Consider the following 27,571-nt stretch of genomic DNA (forward strand, 5'->3'; position numbering starts at 1 on the left):
TTAAACCATTTTGATGTGAGTTTGTCTTCTAGCTAAAACAGTCCAGATGAAAAACTCATTGTAAGCAGACCCAAGACCTGGATGGTAGGGAAGCCCTGGGAGGATTTGGGGTGAGTCGTCCGCCACCGGCATCCCTGAAGCCCACCACATATCCGGAGCCTGGGTGAGGCCCCTTTTTACCCACTGGAGACCTGACAGATCCCCTTTCCAAACAACACAGCTAGTTAACAGCACAGATTTTTCTTTCACTTTATCATTTATAAAGCCATACCATGGATTGCAAAGAAACAAAGCAGCTGTACAGGAGTGGGACAGCATCAGTGTACAATACATTCATATCCAGGGTAAGTAGCATACATCAGGGTTTATACAAGGTGACAGAGATTATAGGCACGATGATACAAAATAGAAAGTATATTTCCATCTATATAAATACACAGCCAGGGCATCTGGAGGATGCTGGGTTACTCGGTTTTTCCTGCATAGGGTCTGGGAGGCAGGAGGGGATGGAGTAAGGAGTTTCTTACATTTGTTTTGAATGACATGTCAGAGAGGGGAAAGGTGGGGAAACACAGCATGCATGCACAGATGTGCCCTGTCACACACATGAGCCACATGTGGACACGCAGGAGAGTCTCAAGCTGTGGAACACTGATTAGAAACAAAAGTGGGCTATCCCTCTACAATTACCTCGCAGCTGGGAAAAGTCCAAGCGTGGGAAATAAACAGAGGTCCTCCAACACTTCAACATCTGAGGACAGAGGAGCGCCACCCCGTGTGGTTGATCCCACCGTCACCGACACTGAGATTCCCCCAATCAGGGGCCCTACGAGCCCTGCCTCCTGATTCCTTCCGCCGCTGGGTGATAGTGAACTTGACATCCCATTGCCAACCACCTCCGACCCGACTCCTAAGTTCCCTAAAGAGACAAGCAAAAAACGCACACACATACACCCACACTTGCACACGCGCGCGCACACGTTCTGTGTTACCACTGGCCAGGGCACTCCCGTCTCGGGATTCCGGGACCTCGACCCGGGTGAAAAGTAGCCCCGGGACTCTGCCCCCAGCCTCTCCAAGGATCCCAAGGGCGGGGAGATGTAGGGGCAGGAGGCAGCCCTCGGAAAGGGCATCGGCCTCCTTGATCCCCCCCCAGATCCAGATCCTGAAGCTGGGAAAGACCAAAGCGGGGGAGAAGACCCAGGAGGCGGGGGTGATGAACGAACATCCCAGGGAGGGGGGCCACGGACACTGTTCCACACACAGACTCGTCCACAGACCCCAGGGTGGCACCAGGGGCCTGCCCAACCTCTGCTCGGCCCATCCGAGTGGGCAGAGGATGTTCGACTCATCTCCCTCGGGAGCCCCTTTACAGAGAATCACACGCGCCCCTTGGGCTCCCTCTTACGATCACAGAGCCACCAGGTCCCCCCACCCCTATGCTGCCTGTCTCTGACACACCCAGGGATCCCTCTGCCAGGGAAGAACGCATCCTGGCAGTCCGCAAGCATTTGGAGCTGCTGCGGAAGAGGCTCCGATGAGGACCTGGGTCAAAGGGCCTTTCCCAAACCTAGGACACAACATCTCTGTCCCTGGAACACCTGGCTGGAGGAGGGAGCCAGAACACCACGATCGCAGGGCAGAGGCATCCGCTCAGCCCTGGAACTCCATCCAACTGTTCCCTTCCTCCCCATTTCCCCTCTGGGCTCACCTCTCCACTATTCCCATGCTCAGTCCTCCCCTCTCGCTCCATCTGGGAAGGGCCACGGGGACCTTGCTGGGCCTCTCTCCCTGCTGAATTGGAGGGCTGTCACTTCCCTGCCCCCTGTTTCCTCCAGACACCGTACAGGGCAGCTCCGGTAAGGCCTCGGCTGCCTCAGAGGCCTGGATGCACAGCAAGACACAGGCTGGGCCTGGGGCTGGGGCCTGAGCTTGCCTGGGGTCTGCATCCCTGCATCACGAGCTGAACAGGCCTCTCCAGCCTCTGGCTCTCTCTTGCCAACTCCTCCCAGACCCTTTCCCATCCCCCACTCCCCAGCCCACTTTCAAGACCAGACGGCACTCTCCTGGCTGACAAACAGATTCAACAATAAACAACAGCAAAAAAGGTTGGGGAGAGGGATGGGGAGAAACAAGGATAAACATTCACACAATAATAACAACAATTATCAAAAGTGCTTTCTTTTAAAGGAAATCTTTGGCAAGAACATACTGCAGTGCTGTGGTTGTGTGTGTGTGTGTGCGCGCACGTGTGCAAGGTGCACGGGCCTAACCTGTGAGACACGGGAGGGTTATCCCAAGCAGTGTCTGACCCAAAGGTGAGACCACGGTGGAGATCGGGGTACCCTTCCCCATCGTTCTTCTGGACAGGCCACACTCTCGGAAACTGACTCTTTCCAGAAGGATGTCGGGTCGGGGGAGTCAATCAGCTCCCCAGCATCTCGAGTCCTTCCCAGAGTCACACATGGCTCAGGCCTGAGTGGGGTGGGCTGCTGGTGGGCGGTGGGAAAGCACGTGTGAAGGCTGACCCCAGACTCACATGAAGGGTCTGATGTTCCTCCCGGCCATGCAGACCAGGAGGAGAGAGTTCCTGGGCTGTCCAGTGGGAGATCAAGATATTTACAAAGGAAGTGGGCGGGAATATCCTCTTCTGTCTGGGAAGAGAGTTGGGGTTAGGTAGGGAATGAGAGAGGGGAAACCGTGGTGTCTGGCTTGAAAGCCTCAGAAGGAAGAGCCCTTTGGGGGAGTCTTGGTCACCAAGAACAAGGTTTCAATCTTTGGGAAGCAGGGGGCTACTCCCCACCATCTTCAGATGCTCTCCTTTCCAACTCCCTGAAACAGAACATCCACACAGATACAGCTTCTTGGAAGAGAAAAAAAATACAAGACGCACACGTCACCCACACCCACCACACACACCCGTGTCCCCTGCAGGCTCACACACCCGCTCGGGCCTGCAGGGAGGCGGGCTGCTGAGCCCTCATCTCTGGGAGCTGACAGCCAGGCCCAGCTTGCCAAAAATAAGGGGGGTGAAGGGGATGGAGCACGTGCACCCCCTCCCCGCTGAGCCCTAGTCAGAGTCTAGGGAAGGCCAAGGCCAGGGCAAGGAGACCCCTGATTGCTCCAAAGATAAAGGCCCCTACCTTTCAGGCTTCACTTATAGGTACAGAGAGGGATGGGGACTGGATTATGCCAGGGAGGCAATAAAGCTAGATGGGGAAATAATAAATACTTCTTGTCAATTTACCTATTCTTTTTTTTTTAACCTTTTCTTATATTTCATTAGCTTACAGATTCTGTCAGTATGTCTCACATATATATTATATATATTTATATATCAGTACAATGCCTCTCTCTAGGGAGCCCAGAGGCTTAAGAAGCTACTCAGGGATGGAGTCCTGGTGGATTTCCCGTCTGGCTTAGAGCACTTGGGTGGTGGTCAGGGAGCGCCCAGTCGCCCAGCTGGACTCTCAGCCCTTCGGCCTAAATGTGCGCCTTTTGCCCTCTGCTCCACGGCAGCTGGGCTCTGGGGGGAAACCAAGGCAGAAGGGGGAAGGGCAAGGCTTTGGTATCGCAGGCAGGCCATGTGGTGTGCAGGCAGCCTCCCCCAGAACTGACCAGCTCCCCTGGGCGGTCCAGCAAAAGTCAGACCCCCGATCCCTTGCAGAGGGAGCACAGGAACTGCAGGGGTCTCTCCTGGGCCTTGCGGAGCAGAGCTTATAGAAGCAGGTTCCCAGGATGAGCCCCCACATGGGGACCCTGCAGGACAGAACAGGGTAGGGCAGAGCGGGAAGGCTCAATCAGCAGCACCCAAAAAGGCAACATGCACATAAGCAAGTCTGAGAAAGGCTGGTCTGGGGCACGAAACCCAAGAAGGGGCTGAGGGCTGGAGCTGGCGGGAGCCACCTGCCCACCCCGAGGCTGGGCCACACGCCTCGGGGAAGGTGCCTAGAGCTCAGCAGCCTCCCTTCCTGAGGGATCTCTTCCCCAGAGCTCCGGACACACAAGTCCCCATCTCCTCAAACCAATGCTCCAGCTTCCTGGTGGAGGCAGATCAGGGGTAACTTTGCAGCGTGGCCAGACCCACTCCGTGGGGGTCTCCGTCGAGGAGAAGGGGTTGGCGGCACCCAAGGCTGTTAGAGCAGGTGCAGGGACCAAGAGAGCGTCCATTACCCACAATCCTGGGTGTTCCTGGGGAAGGGGGCTCATGCCCACGCCCTGCTGCCCTGTCACCCCCGACTCTAACTTTCTTTGGACAGTATGCACTTGTGTGTGCAAACACAGGGGACACGGACAAGTATACCTGTTTCTACTTCAAGCTGAGAGGCAAACAGAAATCAGTGTGTGAGGATGTGGGTGTGGCCATATATACACCCCACAAAGACACCCACAAACTGTACATCAGAGGCAGAGCAAAGAGACCTTAGGGGCCTCAGGTCCGAGACACTTTCAAAAGCAAAAGTTCTGCCACTGGATGTCTCACGGTGGCTCTTTTTGGTTTGGTGATCTACCCTAGAGGTGGACAGAAAAAGATTCTCTTGACAGGATTTCTTCTCCTTGCAAAGCAGTTGGGTTAGGAAGAAAGAGCTTTTCCATTTCCCCCCAAAATGTGGATCTCCAGAGAGGTTCATTCTGCCTCTCTTGAGGAGTTCCATCCTCTCAGAGGGTGGGGGGGAGTTAGGTGGACCTGGTTAGTTTTGGAGGCTCTGGGGGTTTTGCAGTATCCATCTTCCTGGGGGAATCCGAGTTATTCTCCTCCATCTTTTTCCTTCTTTCTCTCTCTCTCCCCCTCCCCGCTCAATTCACTTCCCTCTCCCCACATGACACTTTCTTCTCTCCTTCTCCAAAATTGGCCCAAAGTCCTCCTTCTGGATTCAAGGATGGTCAGGATGCACAGGTCCCTTCCCCACATACCCATCCCCACTGCCCCGGCCCCGGGCAAGGGGAGGGGGGAGTTCATCTCTTCTGGCCGGCACTCAGCATGACCTTGGAGACAAAGTTGACGATGGCGGAGGCCGGCTGGTTGGGGTCAAGCTCAGCAAAGAGGTGGCAGGCGTTGTCCGTGGTGCTGCCCTGTTTCCGGGCCACAAAGCCGAAGAGCCTGCAGGGGGGGAGATGGGTGACAGGTGGGGGGAGGCGCCCAGGAAAGCAAGCTCATCTTTGCTCCCTTCCCCATCTTTCCCCACCTCCCTGAGCACTGGGCACTGAGGGTGGAGCATGCGAGAGAATCCTTTCTCTCCTTCACCAGCAAGAAAACCAACGCCTGGAGACAGCACGTCACTTGTTCAGGGTCAGCAGAAATTCCCCTTTGTGGGCGGGGAGCAGGGGGAAGAGGTGCTGGAGGTGAGTGACAAGACCCGACAGTAAGGGGGGGGGATGAGACCAAAAATAAAATGGGACATTCCTAGACCAGCTTCTCTCAGCCCATCCCTGCCACACCCCTAGCCGAATGTTCTTACACACAACACATAAGCAAAGTGCCGTCTGCCTGTCAAAGGGCCCGCCTGCCTCGGACACCACAGAAGGTCAGAGACCAAAGGACGAGGGGCCACCGTCCCCCACACACACGCACACACACTTCTCCAGAGAATGGGAGGGGGAGGGGGACCCCACACCTGTTCCCCCCCAAACCCCACTCCTCATACCAGGACTGGAGTGACTGAGCATTCTCTCTGTGCAAAACAGAGTTAAAAATACGAGCGCGGAAGAACAGAATGTGAGCTCAGGTCCCCTCCCAGCCAGCACATTGCTGGATGGGAAAATCGGGACAGCTGGAGATTCCGATGGAAACCCCTCTCCCAGGACTGGACGGACCACAGCAGCTAAAATTAGCAGAGTTGGGACTGGCTTACCCCTCCCACACACACACACACACAGGGCTCCCCACAGTTTTGCTGTACGCAAATGTGTTTCAGGGGCTGGGGAGAATCAGGTCAGAGGCCTAGGGTAACAGTCTACCCAAGTGGTGGGGAAGCCTGAGCCCGTGGATCACCCCCCCGGAGCCCCCTCTCCAGGCCAGGATGGAGAACCGGCCCACCTCTCAGGCCCGAACACTGCCCGCCTGCCCTCCCTTCATGTTAATTTCAGCTCTGTGGGCCTCAGGGCCAACTCAACAGTAGCCCAAGTCCTTCCTCTGCTTGGGGGAATGGATGCGGCAAGAAACCTCGGCCCCCAAGGGCAGAGAGGAGCGCTTACAAGCACCCCAGAGCGAGCACCTCCTTAAACTGGGGGCCTGAGGCATCTCGCCTGCCTCACCCTCGTCCAGCCCTGAGCTCTCCTGGGCCCCCACAAGGGCGAGTCAGAAGGAAGCTCAGCACAAAAGCTACTCCTCAAGGATGAATTTCCAGGCCTGGGACCAGCCCGCTTCTGTCCCGGATGCATCTCCCCCTCGGAGGGCCGGGTGGTGAGTAAGACAAGACCTTTCAAACGCAGAGCTCTGGCCTCCTGGCTGGCGGCAGGGACTTGGAGAGCCCAGTGACCCCATGAGCCCCAGGGGAGGCTGAGATAAGCTTTGAGAGGACTGCACACGGGGGCCTCTCTTCAGCTGAGCTGCTAACTCTTTATGTGACCTTGAGCCAGAAGAGGTCTCCTCCATCCCACATGGCCCCTCTGGATGAAACAGAGCAGGACCCTATGGTCCTTGCCCCCCATGTCTTCTGCCTGCCTTTCGTCTGTGGAAAAACTTTAGCCAGAGAATAAGTTTAATCAGAGAAAATGCAGAAACAAAGGAAACCAGTCCGACAAGACTAAATAATAGTAGTTTAGTCACTAAGCATAGTTAAGGACCTTTAGTTCCTTCTCAAGGCCTATAGATAATATCCTGAGACATATCCTGTGAGCTGTCTTGTAGATACTGAAACTCCCACCAGGTGGAAGAAATGAACTACATCATGGCTAGTTAAGGGGGCATGTAGCCCCCTCCCCCTGTCTATAAAAGCTCTTGCCCCCTGGTTGTCAGTGGGGGTGGGGTGGGGGCCGCATCCACCCTCCCCTGTGATTGCCGGCATCCAAAATGAAGCAAACTTGCCTTTCCACCAACCTGGCCTCTGTATTGGCTTTTGAAAGGGGAGCAGCCAGACCCCACTTGCGGTTACACGGACACCCCCAGAAGGAGCTTTCATCGTGCTGACCCTGGTTAGTTCCACACATCTGGACCACAGTGGCCTCACTGGGCCTCCTCCTCGCTCTCCTCCTCCCTGCCTCCATCCTTTCATTTCCTTACTAAATATCTATCAGCCCCTCCCACACAGCAGATACAGTCGTGCCTTCAGGGAGCTTGCAATCTGGTGGCCTCTCCAGCCCCATCCCCATGAAATCAGCTCTCTCCTGCTCCCACACCCATTTCTACCTGTCGTATAAGACCTATCTTTTTTTTTTTTGCAGTACTCGGGCGTCTCACTGTTGTGGCCTCTCCCGTTGCGGAGCACAGGCTCCGGACGCGCAGGCTCAGCGGCCATGGCTCACGGGCCCAGCCGCTCCGCGGCATGTGGGATCTTCCCGGACCGGGGCACGAACCCGTGTCCCCTGCATCGGCAGGCGGACTCTCAACCAGGGAAGCCCCAAGCCTATTTTTAAACAAGGGTTCTTTCCCCAAACCTTCCCAAATCAGCAGTGGTTTTGATTTCTTTTTAATAGTGAAAGTTTTCTTTTTCTAAAGCCAATCTTATATGAGGTCTGGATATGTAAAGGTGACAGCAGTACTTATGGCAATAAATGGATCAATTCAACAGCGTAACGTTTACCTATGATAAAGTCAATCAGTGAGAAAAAAATGGGGCTGTTTGGGTGAGCCCAACGAAGTAAAAGGTGGAATTATAGACCATAGTGACAGTCTTATGTCAGCTTCAGTACCCAGGTTATTCCTATACTTTGTTTTGGTTTTACTGAGAAAACTCCGATTCATCCTGATAAATAACTGGAAATCGTACCTCCCCTCATAGCGGCTCAGTTACAACCTGAGGAACCTAGCGTTCCTTGGAACACAGCTTGAAAACCACTGCAGCACCTTAGCCTGCTTATACACTTCTCTGCTTACACACTTCTCTGCTTATACACTTCTCTGCTTACACACTTCTCTGCTTACACACTTCCCTGCTTACACACTTCCCTGCTTACACACTTCTCTGCTTACACACTTCTCTGCTTATACACTTCTCTTATCTACGGTGCTACCATCAGGCACCCGAGGGCAGAATCAGCCCTCTGGTTGGTCTGAATTTTCCCAGGGCTGAGTTAGTTCCCTGGAAGCACTTACGAAATGCCAAATAGATGGAAAATTGACCAAAGGACCCCAGGGCCATCAGTGGAATTTCGGAAGGAATTCAGACCTACCGGACTCCCGCGGTCTGACGTGGAGGTCTAGCCCAGCCACGTCATGCACAGAAGTCCGCCAAGAGAGCAGGAATGGGAATCAAGGATGCCAGGATTGTGGCAGAAAAGATCATTTAAACAATCCCTGCCCCACTGCCGTCACCGCCAATAACACTCTCAGCTTTCAGATCCCTTCCTCAGACCCCTGCTGGTCTGGTCCTGAGAGAGGGAAGGGGACAAGACTGGAGGCTGGGCCTTTGGCCTCGAGGCGGGAGAAGGCCAAAGACCTGGCTGCCTGGGCAAGCTTTTCTCCAGAGCTGCCCTTTGCCTACGTCCTGTTCCTGGATCCTAAACCCACTCCCGCACCCACCTCTGCCCCAGCAAGGAGCACGAAGACCAGCCAGCCGGGTGGGGAGAAGCATACTTACTTAGCAGGGGAACCTCCCTCCGTCTTCATCCACCTGTGGAGAGAATGACGGCACAGCGTAAACCACCACTTCTCCCTCAGAGCCCAGCCCCGGGTGTGCCTGGACCCCTGGGAAGGCAGAGCCCCTGTGCCAGGGGGGCCGGAGCCTCCAAAGACCACACATCTGGGCGTTCAGAGCGGAGAGAGCACTGCGGCCTGCCTCCCAAGGAGCTTTCCCCAACGTGGAGAGAAGCAGCTTCAGGGTCAGAGGGGTAGAAGCAGGTGTTTGGGCACCTGGGAGGGGCTTCAAACTGGTGGCAGGAAAAACTCAAAAAGATGCCAACACAGCTACTCACGGTCCCACAGGCATGGGCAGATCTTCAAATTGAGCCAAGAATGCACACACACACACAGGAGTGCATACACACACACACACAGGAGTGCATACACACACACAGGAGTGCATACACACACACGTACATGCATACACACAGACTTCAGTGTTCGAAAGATGGCTGGGAAGGCAAGTGTCCACAAGAGACTTACTTCCTCTCCTGTGGATCCAGGTCACAGAAGGTGATGGTGTTGAGGGGGTAGTGGCGTCTGAAGAAGAGCCTGTGGCACACACATCAGATAAACAGAGAATGAGTGCTGAAGTGACTCCTCCTTCAGGTCAGGCCACCACCTGTGGCTGTCACAGGTCGACACAGCCTTTCCCTTCTGAGCATGATGGCCTGGGCTGCTCCCTTTGGGGACATAAAGCCATGCATAGGGACAGAGAGATGTCTCATAGAAACATGTCTCAAATGCTAGAGGCTAGGAAAAGAAGGAAGAAACTGGCATTGAGGAATGAGAAACGGGGGAACTCTGGAGGAGGAAGAAAAGGGGCTGGGGAGAGAGCGTGAGAGGAAGGGCCTCTGCTCTAGAAAGCAGGGACTTTTATCAGTTGCATTTACAGCTGTATAACAAGTGCAGGCATATTTGTGGAAGGAAGGAAGGATGGATGGATGGATGGATGATGGATAGAGGGAGACAAATTAGTGCAGGGATAAATGGGTGGGCGAAGATAAATGGGGGATGAATAGATGCAGGAATGGATGCATCAATTGGTGAGTGCGTGAGAAAGTGGATGGATGGATGGGTCACAGGGCTGGGGGGAGCCCAACACAGAAGCAATTAGAAGAATCTTACTGGGCTTCCCTGGTGGCGCAGTGGTTAAGAATCCGCCTGCCAATGCAGGGGACATGGGTTCAATCCCTGGTCCGGGAAGATTCCACATGCCACAGAGCAACAAGCCCGTGCACCACAACTACTGAGCCTGCGCTCTAGAGCCCGCGAGCCACAACTACTGAGCCCGCGAGCCACAACTACTGAAGCCTGCGCGCCTAGAACCTGTGCTCGGCAACAAGAGAAGCCCACGCACCTCAACAAAGAGTAGCCCCCGCTCACCGCAACTAAAAAGAAAAGCCCGCGCTCAGCAACAAAGACCCAAAGCAGCCAAAAATTAATTAATTAATTAATAAAAAACAAAAACAAACAAACAAAAAAACACCATCTTTGAAAAAAAAAAAAAAAGAATCTTACTTTCTCTGGTTGTCAGTCAGTGTGATTCCCTGGGCAGAAACTTTGAAGTGGACGATGGTGGCAGCCGGCGTGGGGTCAGTAGCCAGTGTCTCAGAAGTGGCTTTGGAGATGGCCTGTGGCCCAGTGAGTGACTCCATGTCCACAGAGTTTATGAAGAGCACATTGCAGGCTGGAAGAAACCCACCCAAGGAGGTGTCATGGGGGCCGAAGTGGGTGGGAACCATCCCCAGGTCCTCTCTTCGGGAAGAAGAGAGCAGATGAATTTCAGGCCAGCCTTGGGCCGAGGCATCTGCACACAGAAATGTGGTCTGCCCAGAGACATCTGGGTCTGGGAGAGATATCCAGCCTGCACCTGCAGGAGGGTACAGGGCCCGGGGGAGGAAAGGCCTGGGCAGGGATCCCGTCTGGGGTGGCCACTCACCTGCCCCTTGCTTCAGCAGGTCAGTGGTTGAGTTGGCAGGGCCCGAGCTATCTTTTGATTCATCTGTGGGGTCTGAGACAAAAATTTAATTCAGCTGGTAATTAAAACTGCAGAGCTGGAAAGAAGCACAAGGTTGGCTGGGCCTCAGGCTAGCTCTGCAAATACTTTGTGCAACGGATACCGCTTCTCATAATAAGCCCTGGCAGTCAGCACGTGTGTCCAGTTTGAACGTCCAGTGATTGCTCTAAGTATTCAGCACACTGGTTGGGAGCTGTGGAGTCCAACAGAGCAGGGTTCAGATGCTCACCCAGTCACTTGCCAAGTATGTATAAAACAGAGGTGATGATGAGAGCGCCCACTTCCCTGGGTTTTTGAGATGTTCCGTGTACAGTGTTAGTCTAGTCGTTGACATAAAGCAAGCCTTCAAGTGGCAACTGGTATGGTTGTTTTGCATGGACGTATCTCATGTGTAGATCAGTAAGTGCCCAATTCATTAAACCACAATGCAGCACAACTACAATTTCAATATTAATAAGAACTGAGTATTGTTTATACCAGCATTTCTCAGACGTTGGTGTGCAGGTTTGTTAAAACACAGATTTCTGGGCACCACCCTAAAGCTTCTGATTAGGGGGGGACTTGAGAATATCTACATTTTGAACAAGTTCCCAGGGGTGCCGATGCTGCTGGTCTGGGGACCGTGCTGTGAGAACCACCGGTTTATACAATGTAAATAAAGAGCAGTGTTATAATTATTAAATTACTTTGCTAAATTCCTTAGAAATATAATTTAATTAGTGTCTAAATCATGTGGTTAATAGGGCTATTTAAATAGTATTTGAACTTTTAAGTTGATAATAGTGGTCAATTTTCATTAATAATTCAATGAATCGAATTGGATACATAGATATTGCCAAATAATATTGGAGGTTTTAATTATGGACATAACCCCAGGACCTCCAAGAGGGACTGAAAGCAAGTCCCGGACACAATTCCGAATATCCTATTAGTGGACAGAGAGCATGGGGAGAAGGCACCCCAGTTACCAGTTCCTAGACCTCAAGTTCAGGGCCAGGCATATTCCCCTCCCCTCACGGGAGCCCCGTGTATCTGGGGCTACATAATGGAAGCCTGTGCTGTTGAAAGATTTGGGGTGTCCATCCGCCTTCCTCCGAGGCTGGGACACCTCTCTAAGAGGAGCTAAAATCTCTTTTGCCAGCCGCAGTGTCTCACTCAAATTCTCGCCCTATACGTCCTAAAGCGCTTGAATTCTATTTGTACTTCCCACAATCAAAAGAGGGCTTGCCCCTCCCATTAGCTCGATGTCCCCTCAGCGAGGGAACACCCTCTCAGCCACGCAGACTAGAAACTCCAGGGACATCTTGGGCTTCCTGTCTCCTTCCCACGCCATGTGGATCCCTAAGAGGTCCCTCGAGTGGGCTCTCTCCTCTCCATTCAGACCGCCCTCCCACACCTGGATGCCCCATGACCTACCTCTGCCTTTCCCTCCCCCCTCCCTCGGCCCTGCCCACTGATGCCCACCTCACCCTCCGGACACGGTCCTCCCCATGGCTGTCTCCTGCTTCTATTTCCTCCCCTGGGATGAGTCGTAATTCTCAGGATTCAAGTATGAATTCTTAAAGCCTCCAGAGAATTTTCTCTGGAACAATCTGGCAAGTCAATTATGTGTGTTTCTGGAATTAAGATTTTTAATGAACTTTCCCTTCTTTTTTATTAGAAAAAATAAAGAGGAGAGTGGTTTTGAGTTTCCCAAGATTGGCAACATGACCCGTTTCCTCCAAGCCTGGCGCATGTTCTGGAGCAGCTGGCTGGGCAGAGACGTGAAGGAGGCCAGCACAAGGGTGCGCTTGGAGGGCGAGGAGTCTCAGGTTCCTACCTCGGTTTGGAATGACCAGCTTACAGGGCAGAGCCAGCGGGATGATGGAGTGCTGGTAGACCAGGGCAGACAGAGATCCTGCAGGGAGGGAGACAGCCAGCAGAGGTAGCGTTACTGGGAGCACGTCGGGGGCACTGAGGAAGCACACCCACCCCATCCCACTGTCCATAATCTTTAACTTCGTTCTTACCTCTCCCTCATCCTGTCCACAAAACTGAAAATTCACTCCCTCTTTGACAGCAAGATCCAAGGGAGAAGACTCTAAAGGCTCACTCTAGCCGTCAGATGGTTGCCCCACAACTTTTCCTTTTTTTTTTTTTTTTTTGCGGTATGCGGGCCTCTCACTGCTGTGGCCTCTCCCGTTGCGGAGCACAGGCTCTGGACGCGCAGGCTCAGCGGCCATGGCTCATGGGCCCAGCCGCTCCGCGGCACATGGGATCTTCCCGGACTGGGGCACAAACTTGCATCCCCTGCATCGGCAGGCGGACTCTCAACCACTGCGCCACCAGGGAAGCCCCCCACAACTTTTCTTTATCGAAAGTTACTCTCAGCATCTCTCCTAAGTCCCTCCAGCTGCCAGGGCTCCACTCAGGAGAGTGCAGCAGAAGTGTCAGAGGATGATGGGATCAAATCCCCACTCAGTAACTTATTAGCTGTGTGTCCCTGGATAAATCTCAGTTCCCTCGTGTGTAAAACGGGATGATGACACCTACCACGGAGGATGGTCGGGAGACCAGAAGTGATATAAGGTACCTAAGGTGGCTTTCACATAGTAGGTAGTGGATAAAGGCAACTGTTGTTACAGTTGTTATTCCAGTGGTAATGATAGCAAGTCTCCGCAGGGTAGGACAAACACAGAAAGAAGTCTGGCAGAGTGAAGGCGCCACAGCACAGAGGAAGGGAGTCGCCGTGCATTTCTCTGCTGCGTCTATGACAAGGGTGACGGGCAGACGCTGCAGCGGGGAGCCTGGGACAGGCCTGAGACCGTGGGGACGGAGGCGGGGACAGCTCACCGAAGTTTGGCTCGTTGGGGCAGCCCTTGAGCTTGACTCCTCTGGGGCTCGTCTCTATCAGGAAATGCCTCACGAGCTCATGGGTCATGTCCCCTGGGACGAAGAGAAAGAAACGTGGATGCGTCACTGCCCACGGTGTCCTTCCGCCACCTCCCAGCACTACTTCCAACTTCTCCAGTGTGCTGGGCTGTGATGGAGAAAGGGTCACAGCGATAACACGGCCAGAGCCCTGGGATGGAGAGACCACCACTGCTAGCCCACCCCTCAAGGAAACTCAATCACAGGGTCCCAGTCATCTTGCTTCCCTGTTCTCTGACCTCAATCATCACCAAGCCCAAGACCTGCTCTTCTGAAGCGTCTGATTAGAAGGGACCAGCTCCCATGAGAATTAAGAGACTTGCCCACCCCACATACCCACCCCTCGTCCTCTGGCAGCTCAGGACCTAAAGAGACTGTAGGGACCACCTAGTCCTGAGGCCCCAGTGGACAAGCTGGTGTTACCTTTTTTATTCTGCTGCATGATGGTCGGAGGGGGCGAAGACACCTTCATGGCCAGCCCATAGGCTCCTCGGAAGGAGTGGCTGTCTCGGATGATGAAAGCCCCTGGCTCCTGGTCCTTAAGGAGGGCTATGGCTGAATCGGGAGGAGAAGGGGAAATGAGAAATTGATGCACTGGCTTAAGTCTCATCAGGTCTTGAACCTCTTTCTTTCTCAGGTGAGATGAGAGTCCTTAAAGTTAAAATGTAAACACTCCTAAGGGTCCTCCTACACTAGAGTCAGCAAAGTTTTTCTATAAATAGCCAGACAGTAAATATTTCAGGCTTTGCAGGCACTACTCATCGCTGCCATCGCAGCACAAAAGCAGCCCATACAGTGAGTAAACGAATAGATGGGGTCGTTCCAAGAAAACTGTCCGGCTCTGACCCCTGGCTGGAAGTCACACTGCCCTGCATCCACACAGACTTCCCTTAGGGGCTGAGGCCTCTCATCTCCATCCCCACAATCCCAACTATGTATTTTTCTGTAAAATGGGCAAAAATCTCCCACATCATGCAGATGGAGAGCTAAGGTTTCACAGTGTCTCGGCCAGCCTTTCATTTTGTCCTGGAAAACTAAGACTTTGCTGCTTTTAGGGAAACAGCTACAACCACTGCTTCTGCTGCCCAACGCTTCACTGTGGGGAGGTGCCTCTTAGTGTCCAACCTTGGTCCCAGCTCCTCTCTGTGACTACCACCTACTGCAAAGAGGAATGAGTCTGCTCATGTCCCTTGCCCAGGGAAGACAAGGTGGGCAGCCGCCAGCTGTGACCTCAGATGGACCCCAGGACCTTCAGCACCACCCAGCACTTACCCTGCTCTCTGGAGATCTCGGGCTTGTACCAATACTTGGAAGTGTCCTGGACAAATTTCACTTTCGCCCGCGTCTCAGGGCTGTTGTCTAAAGGAGAAGGAGAGGGAAAGAAGGTGTTATGAGTCTCCATCTCTGTCCCCCAAAAAGGTATGTTGGAATCAACCCCCAGTACCTGTGAATGGGACCTTATTTGGAAATAGGGTCTTTGCAGATGTAAACAAGATAAGATGCAGTCGTGCTGGATTAGAGTGGACCCCAATCCAATATGACTGGTGTCCTTATAAAAAGAAGGAAAGGGACAGGGAGACACAAGGGGAGAGTGTCATGTGAAGATGGAGGCAGAGATTAGGGAGATGCACCTTCAAGCCAAGGGACCCCAAGACTGCCAGCCACCATGAGAAGCTGAGATTAGAACACAGTCTCCCTCAGAGTCCCCAGAAGGAACCAATCCTGCCAATACCTTGATTTGGGATTTCCAGCCTCAGCTACTGTGAGAGAATAAATTTCTGTTGTCTTAAGCCACAAGTGTGTGGTCCTTTGTTATGGCGGACCTAGGAAACTAACACAGAGAGCTGGTCTGCTCAGACATCGTCAGAGCATTGCTGGGGGGGGGCCTTGACCTGCTTTCACATCCTCTCCCTGTCTTCCAACAACCACCGTGGCTCACGGAGCTGCCCCCCTGTTGAAGAGACTGAACAGCATTCTCACCAAGCCAGCGAGAGCCCTACTCCATCCCATCTCCCCCTTTCTCTAGAAGATTCAGACTAAACCCTTCCCGAAGTTTCCCTCCCACCTGCTAGTCCCTTTCTCCATGGGCTCAATTTCCCAACTCTATCATAACAACCTTGAGGATGAGAGCAGAAAAATACATTTCTGTCCACTTTCCCCAAGCTCCGCCTCACTTCCCATATGGAAAGCCCGGGTTCTGCCTCAGGTAGAGCAAAAAGATTGCTCCTGCCCTGCCTGGGACAAATAGGAGAAGGGTTGGCCTAGAATTAAGAGGCCATCTGAGTGTCACAGACCCCACTTCTCTGGCAGACATCCCCACCCCAGACCCTCTGCAGACTAGGGATGCTTTCATAGAATGTTAGGTTCTGGAGGAGCTCAGAGAGCACCTTATCCAACCTATTACAAGTGAGGAATGTGAGGTTCAGAGAGGGAGAGCAGCTTGCCCAAGTCACACAGATGGTCCACAGAAAGGCTTTTGTAAGACCTTCCCAGGTAAGAAGATGCAGCAACCAGTTTGGTGCCAGCTACACCATATCTTCCTGGCTGGGTATTAGGACATGTGGGTCTCACTCTCCAACCTCTTCCTTCATCTTTTGACACCAAAGAAAACAAAGGGAGGATGGGGGAGAAGGGTGAAAGAGAATATTCCAAATCTGCACGTTTCCACTGCTTTCGTCAGTGAGAGGCTGGAACAGAGGAGCCTGTGCTCACGGTGCTGTGAAGTTCAGGGCACAGACCAGAGATGTGTGTTAGGCTGTGTGTCGGGTGCTTAGTCAATTTCAACTTGTCATTTACACTCTGCTAGGCTTCTGGGATCTGTTTCTGGAGGACAGAGATGGGGTAGGTCAGCTCCTTTTCCTGGCAGCTGTGCACTTAGCAGGGCCTCTGGGCTAGGCAGCTGGGCTGTACAACTGTGCAAGCTGCCTCTCTCGGCTCCAAAGCCCCAGGCCCTGGGGCTGCTGGGGCCTGTCTAACGAGCTGTCAGAGGTGGCTACAGCCCCATGTGCCTTCCCGTGTTGACTCCCATGGCTATTTTAAGCAAGGAAGATGGTGGGAAACAGGAAATGTCCCAACTACTAGAAGTTCTGCATCCTCCAAGAACTGGGGCTGGGAACCAGATGTCTCTGGCGAGCAGCAGGAAGCAGGGGTGTGCAGTGTCGTTTGGCAGGCTCAGGGCAGGACCTGGGAGTGATACTGAGAATCTGGGCAGCTGGGGCCCATCCCAGGCTGCCTGCAGCATTCTAAATCTTCCTTGAATGTCCCAGGGCTCCAGGGCTGCTCTGTACATAGTCAGGTTGGAGATCTGGCTGAGAAGCTGCAGATCAGCTGACACCCTGACCTTTTTGTTTAGAAAATGAGCCGTCTAAGTGGAGGCAAAAGATGCCCAGTTCTGACGATGAGAGAAGAATTCAGTGTGCAAGACTGCGTGGGCTTCAGCGAAGCCGGGCTGGTAGAAACTAGACTCCAGTAAAAATGCTTAACCCTCGGCCTTGTGCCATATCGCTCCGGCTGCCAGATCTATTATTAGTGATGTGCGCAAAGTGGGGATCAAAAGGTGGGAACCGTGCTGTGGGCTGGAAAAGTAATGTGCAAATTGAGCAAAATCATACCCACTTTGCCAGGTGGCCATGTGTGAAATGTGCAAAATGGGCAAAATCATACCCACTTTGCCAGGTGGCCATGAGGACTGATGAGATAGTCCCTGGCTCAGAGCCTGGCACAGAGCATGTGCTCAACAAGTGGTGGTGGCTACGATGATGGTGAAGATCATTGTAACAGCAGTGCCATCATCGCATCTACCTCCTCATCCCTGCCCCCACTGCTGCCGCGACCACAGCTCCAACTCCCATTACACAGGGAAGGCTGCCACGACCACAGCTCCAACTCCCATTACACAGGTAAGGCGTCTGAGGCCCAGAAGTTGGTGACCCACCCGAGGTTGTGTCTGCCAGGGAGATGTCAGAACAGAGACTAGCACAGGTACCCTAACTGCTGGGCTTCATGTGTCAGCGGGAGAGATGACATGGAAGGAGGGCGCACCTGGCATGGAGTACTTGGAGAAGTCGGGCAGAGTGTGGGAGAAGGAGACGGCGCTGCCCCCGCTGGGACTGGACATGCCGCTGGCGACAGGCGAGGAGGACACCTTCCCGTTGACGGTGGCATAGTTGGGGAGGCTGCCCGCTCGGTCTCCCATGGACATCCTCCTCTTCTCTGGCAAGGCCGGTGTCGGGCTCCCTTGCCGGAAGGCTGCTGAATCTGGCGAGGGGGAGGCGGCGGGGTTGCTCAGGCCGGGGTAGTAGGCAGGGGACACAGGAAAGGAGGGCGTGGAAGGGGCCTGGTAGCCCGAGGCGCTGCTCTGTCGGGACAACGTTGGTCTCCGGTCCTCAGGGGTGGAGTAGCCACCATAGGCCACCTGCTGGTCCAAGCTGGGGCTGCCGGAAACCACAGATCCAGACCCTCCCAAGTGACGGCCCAGGCTGGGGCTTCCGGGGCTGGCTACTGCGTTGCCATGGAGACTGGAGGCCAGGTTGCCTTGGTGGGCCCCAGGGTGCCGGCCCAGGCTGGGGCTCCCTGGAGTGGTGGCCACATTGCCATGGAGGCTTGAAACCTGGTGGGCCCCAGGGTGCCGACCCAGGCTGGGGCTTCCCGGAGTGGTTGCTGCACTGCTCTGGGGGCTGGAGACCGTGTTACCATGGAAACCAGTTCCGGGTGGACCCATCACCTGGCGGTGGGTCAAACTGGGGCTGCTGGGGGCAGCCATGGCGGGATTCACGGCCCGGCGGACAAAGCCAGGACTAGAGGGAGTGTTGGTGCCCACTGTCCTGTGCCGTGCCTGAGGGCTCCCAGGTACCATGTGGACACCCGCCACACCGAACTGAGACCGGGCCTGGCTTTCCAGGGAGCTGAACGGCTGAAGTGAGTAGTCGGGGCTGCTGTAGATGCTGCCCGCAGTCGGGAGAGGAGAAGAGCTCTGGTAGCTTCTCTGAGCCGAAGGGCTGGGCTGGCCCAGGCTGCCGGAGCGGAAGCCAGAATCCAGCAGAGGCTGGGTGGGTGTCCGCGGGCCCTGGTCGCTGCTCTCCCCTGATGGGAAACTCCCCACTGAAGTGCTAGAGAGAGACGGGGCAGGTCAAGATGTCACCAAATGGCATTTAGTGAAGGACAGGCTTTCAGTGAACCCTCAGCCCTTCCTCCAACCACTAATAATGACAATAAAAGCTCCCCTCACATGCACAGGAAAGTTAGGGCTTTGATATGTCACCCTATGGACATCAGAAGAGAAAACTGAGGCTCAGAGAGGTTAAGCAATAGGCTCACACCCACACAGCTCATAATAGACCAGGATTTCAACTCAGCTGTGTCTAACTCCAAAGCCCATGTATCCTCAAGCACCACCCTGACTGCTCAACCACAGGTCAGAGCGAGATCTCTCCTATCGAAACTGAAGGTGGCTGTTCTGTTGCTCCCTCCAGCATCACAGAAACTGAACACTGGAGAGGGGGTTAGACCACTTGGATCCTGTTCCTACTGGAAGTATCCTACCTTGACTCAGTTTCCCCAGGTGTGCTATCAGCATCTTTAAACACTGAGAGTGTAACTGGGCATCCATTCCTGGGTAGCTCCAAAACAGCAAAGATGAAGAAATCTCACAGGAGATTTCAGCTCATTATAAGATCTGCATTCTAGCCACTGGATCTGGCCACCAATGGAGCAGGCCGCTTTACATGGTAATGAGGCTCCCATCATTAGGAGCATTTAAGCAGAGACTGACCAACCTCTTGACCCAAATGCTGTGGAGGAAATTTCCTCCATTGGGAGGTTACATGAGATGAGCTCAGAGGTCGCTCTCAATTCTAAGACTGATAAAATTCAGTTCAGAGGGCGTTGTACCTGGGGGAATGGCCACAGTCAAAGGTTCTCCTCTGAAGTTAAGTATTGATACAAGTCCATGGCCTGGGAGTTGGGAAACCTGGATTCTGCTTGTTAAAAGTTTTCCCACGTGTAAAATGAGGGAAATAGGTTAGATGACTCTGATTCCTTCCAGACCCAAACTTCTATTCCTCGATGATATGGCAGGAGAGACAAAGGTTGACAGAGACCACGCATAAGCAGCAGCTGCAGGGAGGTAGCAGGCAAATTCTGCACCAGCAGCCCCTGGGGCAGGGGGGTGGGGAAGGTCCTTACATAAGACGATGCTGCAAAGCCTGGAGCCGCAGACTGGAAGGAGTCTGGAGGCTGGCCGGCCACACCCTGGGCCAGGTTGGATAAGCTCAGGTCCCCTGGGTGATGTGAGGTGGGAGGGCTAGGCACGAGCCAAGGGCAGGGAGAAGGGCAGGGGCCAGGCCAGGACAAAGTCTACCTCGCATCCCAGAAGGGGCCAAAGTGGAACACCACTTCGGTACAGAATAACCTGGATTCTGAGGAATGGGGGGATAGGTCAGGCTGCACAGTGGGGGCTGGGGACATGGAAATGGAGTTCTGGAGGAGAAGCTGGCTTCCTGAGGCCTACTGCAGGAGGAATTTGAGGAGTGAGAAAGGGTGAAAACTTCCTAATGTCAGCACTCCCTGAATATCAGCAAGCGTGGCTGGAGAGGTGAGGAAAATCTCCTTTCCTCTAAAAGAAGAATGCAGCTTCTGCCCAGAGGCAGACCTTTCCAAAAATGGAGGCATCAGGAGGCTGGGGAGGGGTAAGGTGGACTGGGGTGTGTGTGCTTGGCTTGAGGTTTCAAATTCTTAGCCTCCAGAAGAAAAGTGCCTCTGCTCACCCATGCCCCCCGCCCCGACCCAGGAGGGGTGCATTACGCTGGACCAGTGCAGGTACACTGCAAGCTTGGCACACCCCTCCACATGCAGAATTGTGAAGAGGTGGCTGGACAGTGACCGGGCCCCGTGGGGTCCCGGGCTGGGAAGGGCAGTGGACATGGGAAGGGATGGTAGGGGCAGGCTCCCCTCCTGGAGGCGAGTTCCGGCCTCCAGGCAGGCTCTCTGGGGCCCCCTCCCCGCCTGGCACCCTTTGCCCTGCCTAGGCTCCTCTCAGGGTCCCTCTCCTATGTTGTCTTCCCTGTCTCCCCATCATAAAGTCTCACCACCACCCCCAGTCAAGCAGCTTCTCACTGCACCCCAAACACAGGAGCCTCACTCTCTGGGAAATTTCAGGCTACCCTTTCTGTCTGACCCGCCTCAGAACGCCAGCCAGCCATCCGCCAAGACATCCCTCCTCTCACCCTACAGCAATCCCTCACCAGCAGCTGCGTGCCCGAGGCCGGCATGCCCAACACCTCCACACACCCCCCCCACCCCCGCCCCCGGCTCTGTCCTTGCCATGCTGTCCTTCTGGAAGGGCCACTCCCTCCCCCTTCACCTTTCAACCCCTGCTCATCCTTCTGGCCTCAGCACAAATACTTTCAGCCCCCAGAGACCCTCTCTGCATCCCAAGGCAGAAATAGCGGCCTCTCGCTCTGAGCTCGTGGCTTAAACATCTGCTCTGGGCACATCTGACTCTCACCCAGTGACCGTCAGGCACCATAACGCAGGTCTGTGGGGAAGGATAGAGATGTGGGTTCCAGAGCCAGACACCTTCGGTTTGAATCCTATTTTTGCTATTATGTAGCTGTAGGACCTTGAATAAGCTACTTTATGTCTCTCTGCCTCAGTTTCCTCTTCTGAGAAGTGTGAATAATAATAGTACCTACCTCATAGGATGGCTGTGAGGTTTAAACAGAAAGCACTTAGCAAAATGCCTGGCACGTAGGAAGCACTCACCACATAGTAATTACTCGTGTTCAATTTTAAACCTGGGGGAAGGGGACTTCCCTGGCAGTCCAGTGGTTAAGACTCCACATTTCCACTGCATGGGGCACAGGGTCCATCCCTGGTTGGGAAGTAAGATCCTGCATGCCACGTGGTGTGGCCAAAAAATAAAAATAAAAATTTTTTTTAAATTAAAAAAAAAGTGCTTCCCTGGTGGCGCAGTGGTTAAGAGTCCGCTTGCCAATGCAGGGGACACGGGTTCGAGCCCTGGTCCGGGAAGACCCCACATGTCGCGGAGCAACTAAGCCCTTGCGCCACAACTACTGAGCCTGCGTTCTAGAGCCCGTGAGCCACAACTACCGAAGCCCATGTGCCTAGGGCCCGTGCTCAGCCACAAGAGAAGCCACCAAAATGAGAAGCCCACGCACCGCAACGAAGAGTAGCCCCTGCTCACCACAACTAGAGAAAGCCTGCACGCAGCAACGAAGACCCCAACACAGCCAAAAATAAATAAATGAAATAAATAAATTTATTTTTAAAAAACTTTAAAAAATAAATAAATAAACCTGTGGTAAGGACTATGTCTGTTCATCTTCATACTCTCCCTGGGGAGTTGGCACTCAGGGGACGCTCTCACCATGCACCCCGATGAGCTAGTTTCCCAGGAGCAGCAACCTGGATGTGATTTCTGCCTGTCCACGCCCTAGACAGATCCAAGAGGCCTCATCTGTGCTGTCCCAGGCCTGGATCTTCCTCCCCACTTACCTGTCAGCGCTGAGGATGGGGCTGCTGGTGGAAAGGGGGCTGGGGGAGACAAAGGAGCCTCCCAGGGTCCCGTTCCTCAGGGGTGTCTCGCGGCCATAGGCCTGGGCAACCGGGGCGCTAAAGCTCTTGGGCTCAGGATCCTGAGTCCGGGGACCAGCCACTGCCGTCCGCACCACCGACTCCACATAGCTCCGGGGCTCTGGAAGGTGCAAGGGGACAGGGACTGAGTCTGGATCCACAGGGGTGCAGTGCGGACCCCACCCAACCTCCAGGGAGCCCCCTTCCCCAGGGCCTATGGGGACAACCCAAAAGGACAGCCAAGCAGGCAAAGGGCAATTCTCCAGGGCTTCTGCCTGCCCAGGCCCACCCTCTTCCCAGCATCTTGGAGAAGCTGTGAGAGTCCTCAAGGAACCTTTAACTGGGGCCTCGTTCTGAGAATCTTCCCAGAAATGGACCCCAAAACACAGCCATCACAGAATCCTCCCTCCTAGAGCCAGGATGCCCATCCTTCACTGGTATCCCCTCTAGCTGCTTCTTTTCTATGACCTGCTACCCAGGCCCCCAGGCCCTTCTAGGCTCCCCAGGCACCGCTGGAGTCTGAGCTCTTCGTGGACCCCAAGCTCCAGCCCAGCCGTGCATCTCGGGACAGCGCCAGGGCTCATGCTGGCTCCTCCCCACACCCAGAATCCAGAAACAGGCTTGCTGGCCTAGCAACAGGCCTGTGCGGGTGAGTCACGCCCAGCCCCTGCATGCCAAGACACACCCACCCACCTTGCCTGACACACTTAGCATTCCTCCCGAGACTGACATCATTATCCCACTTGGTGTTCAGAATGGCCTGAGAGGAAGGCTAGGCGGGGGAGGGGGGAGGAACAAGTGCCAGAAAAGTCATTTTGCAGATGCAGACGCTGACGCCTGGAGAGTGAAGCGGCTGGAGGTACAACCAGGACTCGGGTCTCCCGGGCCACCACCCCACCCAGTGCTGTGCGCCCCTCCCAGCCCCCGATCCCGGCCTCTGAAGCCAGCCCCCAGACTAACTTGTTATCAAACAGGAAAGAAGAAGCAGGGCACTCTGGGCTTCTCCAGGGACAGGATCAGGGATAGATGACATTCCTACCACCTCCAAACCTGGCACCGTCCCTGAGGACGTCCCAGGGGGAACATGATCTGAGCACACACCTACCCTCTGCCCACAATTAGGGCATCTGCTGAAACCAGCCTCAGAAATGGAAGAACTGCAGAGTCTGTGCAGCCCTGGGGGCGGGGGCAGGGGGCAGGCCCCTGGAGCCTCTGCAGCCGGACTGTGCTGACCACTGAGTCAGAGAATCGCCCCCTCCCCTCAGCCCAAAGAAAGCTTTACTTTGGAAGGAGCCCAATCACCAAGGCGTTACGGGGCCGCTACAGGCCCTGGTGTCTGAGGTGACTTCCAGGCCTGATAGCCTGCATCCAGGCCCAGAGGCCTGGGGACCAGGGAGAGGATGGTCCTTTAGAACAGGACCCTTTACGGAGGAGCCCTGCGGTCTGCATACAACTCCAGCCAGAGGCTGCCAGTGTATCTTTTAGTTTCCACACGGAGTTCCCTCCAACCAACAGCAGCAGTGAATGAGGCTGGGCCAAGAGGTCTGCAAAGCGACAGGCATGGCGCAGCCCATTCCAGGGACCCAGCCCAGGGTGACACAGGACCAGCCACCTCGGCACCCAGAGATAGAGTCCACGTGGGCTGAGGCCAGCAAGGCGCCCTCAAAAACCCCCGCATCCAGCCCGGGCCACCCCCCCACCCCACACAACCCCAGGCCACAGCCCCTCCAAAGGCAATGATGCCATGCCGTCCAAGCCTGAGGCCCTGCTGTAGCAAAGAGACGGGCAGCACACTTTTTCTGAAAAGCGCCTGACAGTAAATATTTCAGGCTTAGAGGGCCAGACGGTCTCTCTCACAGCTGCTCGGTTCTGCTGTTGTTATCGCGCGAGCAGCCACAGACCATACATTAAGCGATGGGCATGGCTGTGTTACAATAAAACTTTCTTTACAAAAATAGATGATGGGCCGGATTTGGCCGCAGACCGCTGGCTCCTGATGTAACCTGTCTGCTCAGCCCAGAGAGGTGGAGCGATTTGCCCCAGAACACACAGCCAATCAGCGGCCACGGCTACCATCTCCTGACTCTCAATGCTGTCTCTGGGTGGCCTAGAGGGGCCACAGCCTCCTGGGACACCCAGAGTTGGCTGCTACCCAGAACTCCAGCCCATCAGCCAGAGAAGACCCAGCTCCACAGGGCTATTAATAATAGTAAAAATAGCAAACAACTGTATGAGGAGAGTAGAATTTGGAGAATGTAAGTGTCTTGCCTGGGCCACACGTAGACTGTGGCAGAATTGGCCTAGGAACACAGGCAGTCTGGCCCAGGTCCTGCTCTTGGGCCCTGCACATACCGCCAGGTGAAAATCAGGGAGCCGAGAATTTCAGTGTCTTTAGCCTTGGGGGGCTGGCTTCATGCTCTGGGGTAACTCTGACAGAAGAGACCTCAGACAAGACCCCTCACGCCCACAGAAATGGCAGTTGTGACCCAAGGCCAGAGCCCACCTTCCCTGCCCATCCCTCACCCCGGGGTCACTCTCTGAAAACTCCTCCTGGACACCTCCAGGCTCTCGGCTTCACGCTGGTGCCCGCAGCGCTTAGCACCCTTCTCTCCCACCCAGAGATGGCAAGGGGATCCATCTGCTCCCTGGCAGCCCCGGGCTCCTTGCTGATCTGTATTTGCAGTGCCTGGCACACAGTAAGTCCTCAATAAGTTTCTGTCCCACAAACTAGTAGATGTGTGACCTTTACCCTCCGCCCCACCCACACAGAGGTGCACAATAACTAAGACCTAAAAGGCACACATTCGTTTTTCTCCTTCTCTTGAATTCTTGCTGACCCCAAAAGGTCAAGCTAAAATGCACGTGGTGAGCCCTGAAGTTGGTGATCTCTTCCACCTGCCATGTCCTTCTGATCCACTCCCCAACCTGCTCTGTGTCCCTGCAGGCCAGCTTTTACCGACCGCATCCCCCAGACCCCCGGCCTCAGGGCTCCACATGGCTTTGACCTTCGGCCGCTGGCTAGTAGGAGAGACTAGGAGGGGGTGGGGGGGTGGTGAGGAGAGAAGGTCAAAGTGCCAGGGCTGCATCTTCCACCCAAGATCCCAGCTCCAGTCGGGGGCCCTCTCCTCTGGCTCCCTCCTGTCCTCCAGGCCTGGCGGGCGGATGGCTCCCACTTCCTGCTAGGAGGGCCACCCGGTGGCGGGGTGCTTCACCATCCCTCGTCGGTTTGCCCAGACCTTCTAAATAGTCCATTGTCTCCTCGGTTGCCCCATTGGAATGAGCCAGCTGTTTCCTGCCAAGACCTGAAGCGGGTAAGCAACTCATATTATATTCCCGACTCACATAAGCACCCCATCCTGTGAAAAAGTACGCACACCGCTTCTACCAGCAGTAGAACTGAGGTAAGGCCGCCCACACCACCTGGTGCCAGAGTCAGGACCGTGCCAAGCCTGGGACCACAGATGCTGACTCCCATCTGCTCTGTTTGCCATCACTCAAGGCTGCGTCCCCACTAACTCCTTCTGGCCCAGACATAGTGACAGGAGCCTGAGTGTAGCTTGCACAGAACATCAATGGGACTGTACGTTAGAAAGTTTGGAGATATTAGAAAACTGAGATCCTATAGGATGGCCACATCCCTAAGGCATGAGGCTCGTGAGCCCCGTCCCCACTCCCACCAGATCCTAAGCTACAGAGGAGCTCTCAGAGGACTCAGCCTCTGAACCTGGAGGACAGGACCGCTTACCCAGGAAGAAGCACCAGAAGCCATTCCCACCACGAAGGCTGGAAACAGCCCTATGAGTTGAGGTGGCCAACGAGCCTGGGGCTTTGCTCTGAGGCTCGAGGCCTGTGGATTTCAGGCCCAGCCCGCCTGGCTCTGCCCTCACCTTACTCTCTACCTCCATCCTCTTCCTTGGTTGGCTGACCTTCCAGGCCCAAATCAGGGGTAGAGATTCACTCAATCTCTCTTCCTCATGAACCCAGAGCAGGAGGGATCTTTGGGAAGATATCTGATTTTCCAAGTCCATCTCCAGAACTGTTCAAAACCAACCTTTTGGGCCAAAACATCCATTTTCCCAAGTTTTCAGACTCAGATTTCCATATTGAAAATACCTCCCTTTTCCTGTCTGTCCCCATCCTCCCTCCCTCCTCCCTACCTCAGTACAACATACAACCTGTGGGCTCCCCCTACTTTCACTTACTGGAGGGGTGACCTGGAGCAGGCTGCTGAACGTTTCTGGGACTCAGTTTCCTCATGTGTAAAATGGGAATGAGAATACTCACCTGCCCAGCTAGGATCGAGTGACAAGAGAAGGAAAGTCCCTTCTAATTCTTTCCACTAGTTGCAACGCCGGTTTATAAGCAGCCCCACCGTTGCCCACCTGTACCCGAGCTGTGCCTGTGCCTGCCTCCCTCTACCCTCTCTCCTGCTGCTTTCCTCCTCTCTGCCGATCCCAAGCAGCTGCACCCAGAGGCAACGGGAACTGGGAAGGGCAGGAGAGGAGGGGCCAGGGAGGGTGCTTCGTGTAGAACATTCCAGGAGCCCAAACCCATTCCAAGTGGCTGTTGGAGGCTGAGAGCAGCTGGACATGAGGCTGAGTGACTTAGCCCCACCAGGCTGGGGGCACTGTCAGCTCTTCACCCACACCCCGAAGTGCATTTCCTGCCTCCCAGAAAAGGTTCTTTGCCTGGAGAGAAAGGGTCTGCCCGCTCCAAGTGAAATGAAGACATGCAGATGCGGGGTAGGGAGGAAGTAAACCCCCCGAGGCCCAATCCAGGAACTCAAAAGTTAGAATTCCAAACTCTGAGATGGGGCCACACAGCCCTCCTCTGAGCTCCCATCACACCCCGTTCCTCCCCCAGCTCAGCACTTCTACCTTATGCAGAGATATCTGTCTTTACCAGGCTAGCTCACTCATCTTTAAGCCCTCAGTACCTAGCACAGGACCTGGCACAGAGTAGGTGCTCAGTAAATCTGTGTTGCACAGCACTGCCCAAAAGTACCCAGATGCCACAGTCCACCCATCACCGAGGATCTCAGAGCAGGAAGGATCCCCAGAGGGGCCATTTCTAGTCCACTGTCTTCCTTTGTGCCACATCCATCCCGTCTAATCATCTGAACAGAAAGAACCTAAGCTGAATGTTCCCTGTTCCCGTTCCTCCAGGAAAGAAGGTTCAGCAATTTCTTTCCCTGTTTCCCCACTGGGAAGATATCCTTGATATCTTGAGGATATCATGCCTTTACTGTTACAGGCCTTCTTCTTCTCCTT

At 54.4% G+C, this 27,571-nt stretch overlaps 1 protein-coding gene across 4 annotated transcripts in view; it reads right to left on the reverse strand.

Annotated features, from left to right (window-relative positions):
- Positions 1-235: 235 nt before the first annotated feature.
- TNS1 (tensin 1) overlaps positions 236-27,571 on the reverse strand; it is a 174,042-nt gene continuing 146,706 nt past the window's right edge. For all 4 annotated transcript variants that reach the window (XM_082840656.1, XM_082840654.1, XM_082840653.1 and 1 more), the window contains 11 exons: positions 22,224-22,422; positions 17,751-18,817; positions 14,982-15,068; positions 14,133-14,264; positions 13,632-13,724; positions 12,619-12,696; positions 10,722-10,793; positions 10,301-10,469; positions 9,263-9,331; positions 8,739-8,771; positions 236-5,101 (listed from right to left, as the gene is read on the reverse strand). In XM_082840656.1, coding sequence (XP_082696782.1) covers positions 4,957-5,101; positions 8,739-8,771; positions 9,263-9,331; positions 10,301-10,469; positions 10,722-10,793; positions 12,619-12,696; positions 13,632-13,724; positions 14,133-14,264; positions 14,982-15,068; positions 17,751-18,817; positions 22,224-22,422 — 2,144 coding nt within the window. In that variant the 3' untranslated portion in view covers positions 236-4,956. The remainder of the gene's footprint in view (positions 5,102-8,738; positions 8,772-9,262; positions 9,332-10,300; positions 10,470-10,721; positions 10,794-12,618; positions 12,697-13,631; positions 13,725-14,132; positions 14,265-14,981; positions 15,069-17,750; positions 18,818-22,223; positions 22,423-27,571) is intronic.

This window comes from Leucopleurus acutus (genome assembly GCF_964270905.1).
Source record: "Leucopleurus acutus genome assembly, chromosome: 6".
In the NCBI taxonomy this organism is placed as follows: domain Eukaryota; kingdom Metazoa; phylum Chordata; class Mammalia; order Artiodactyla; family Delphinidae; genus Leucopleurus; species Leucopleurus acutus.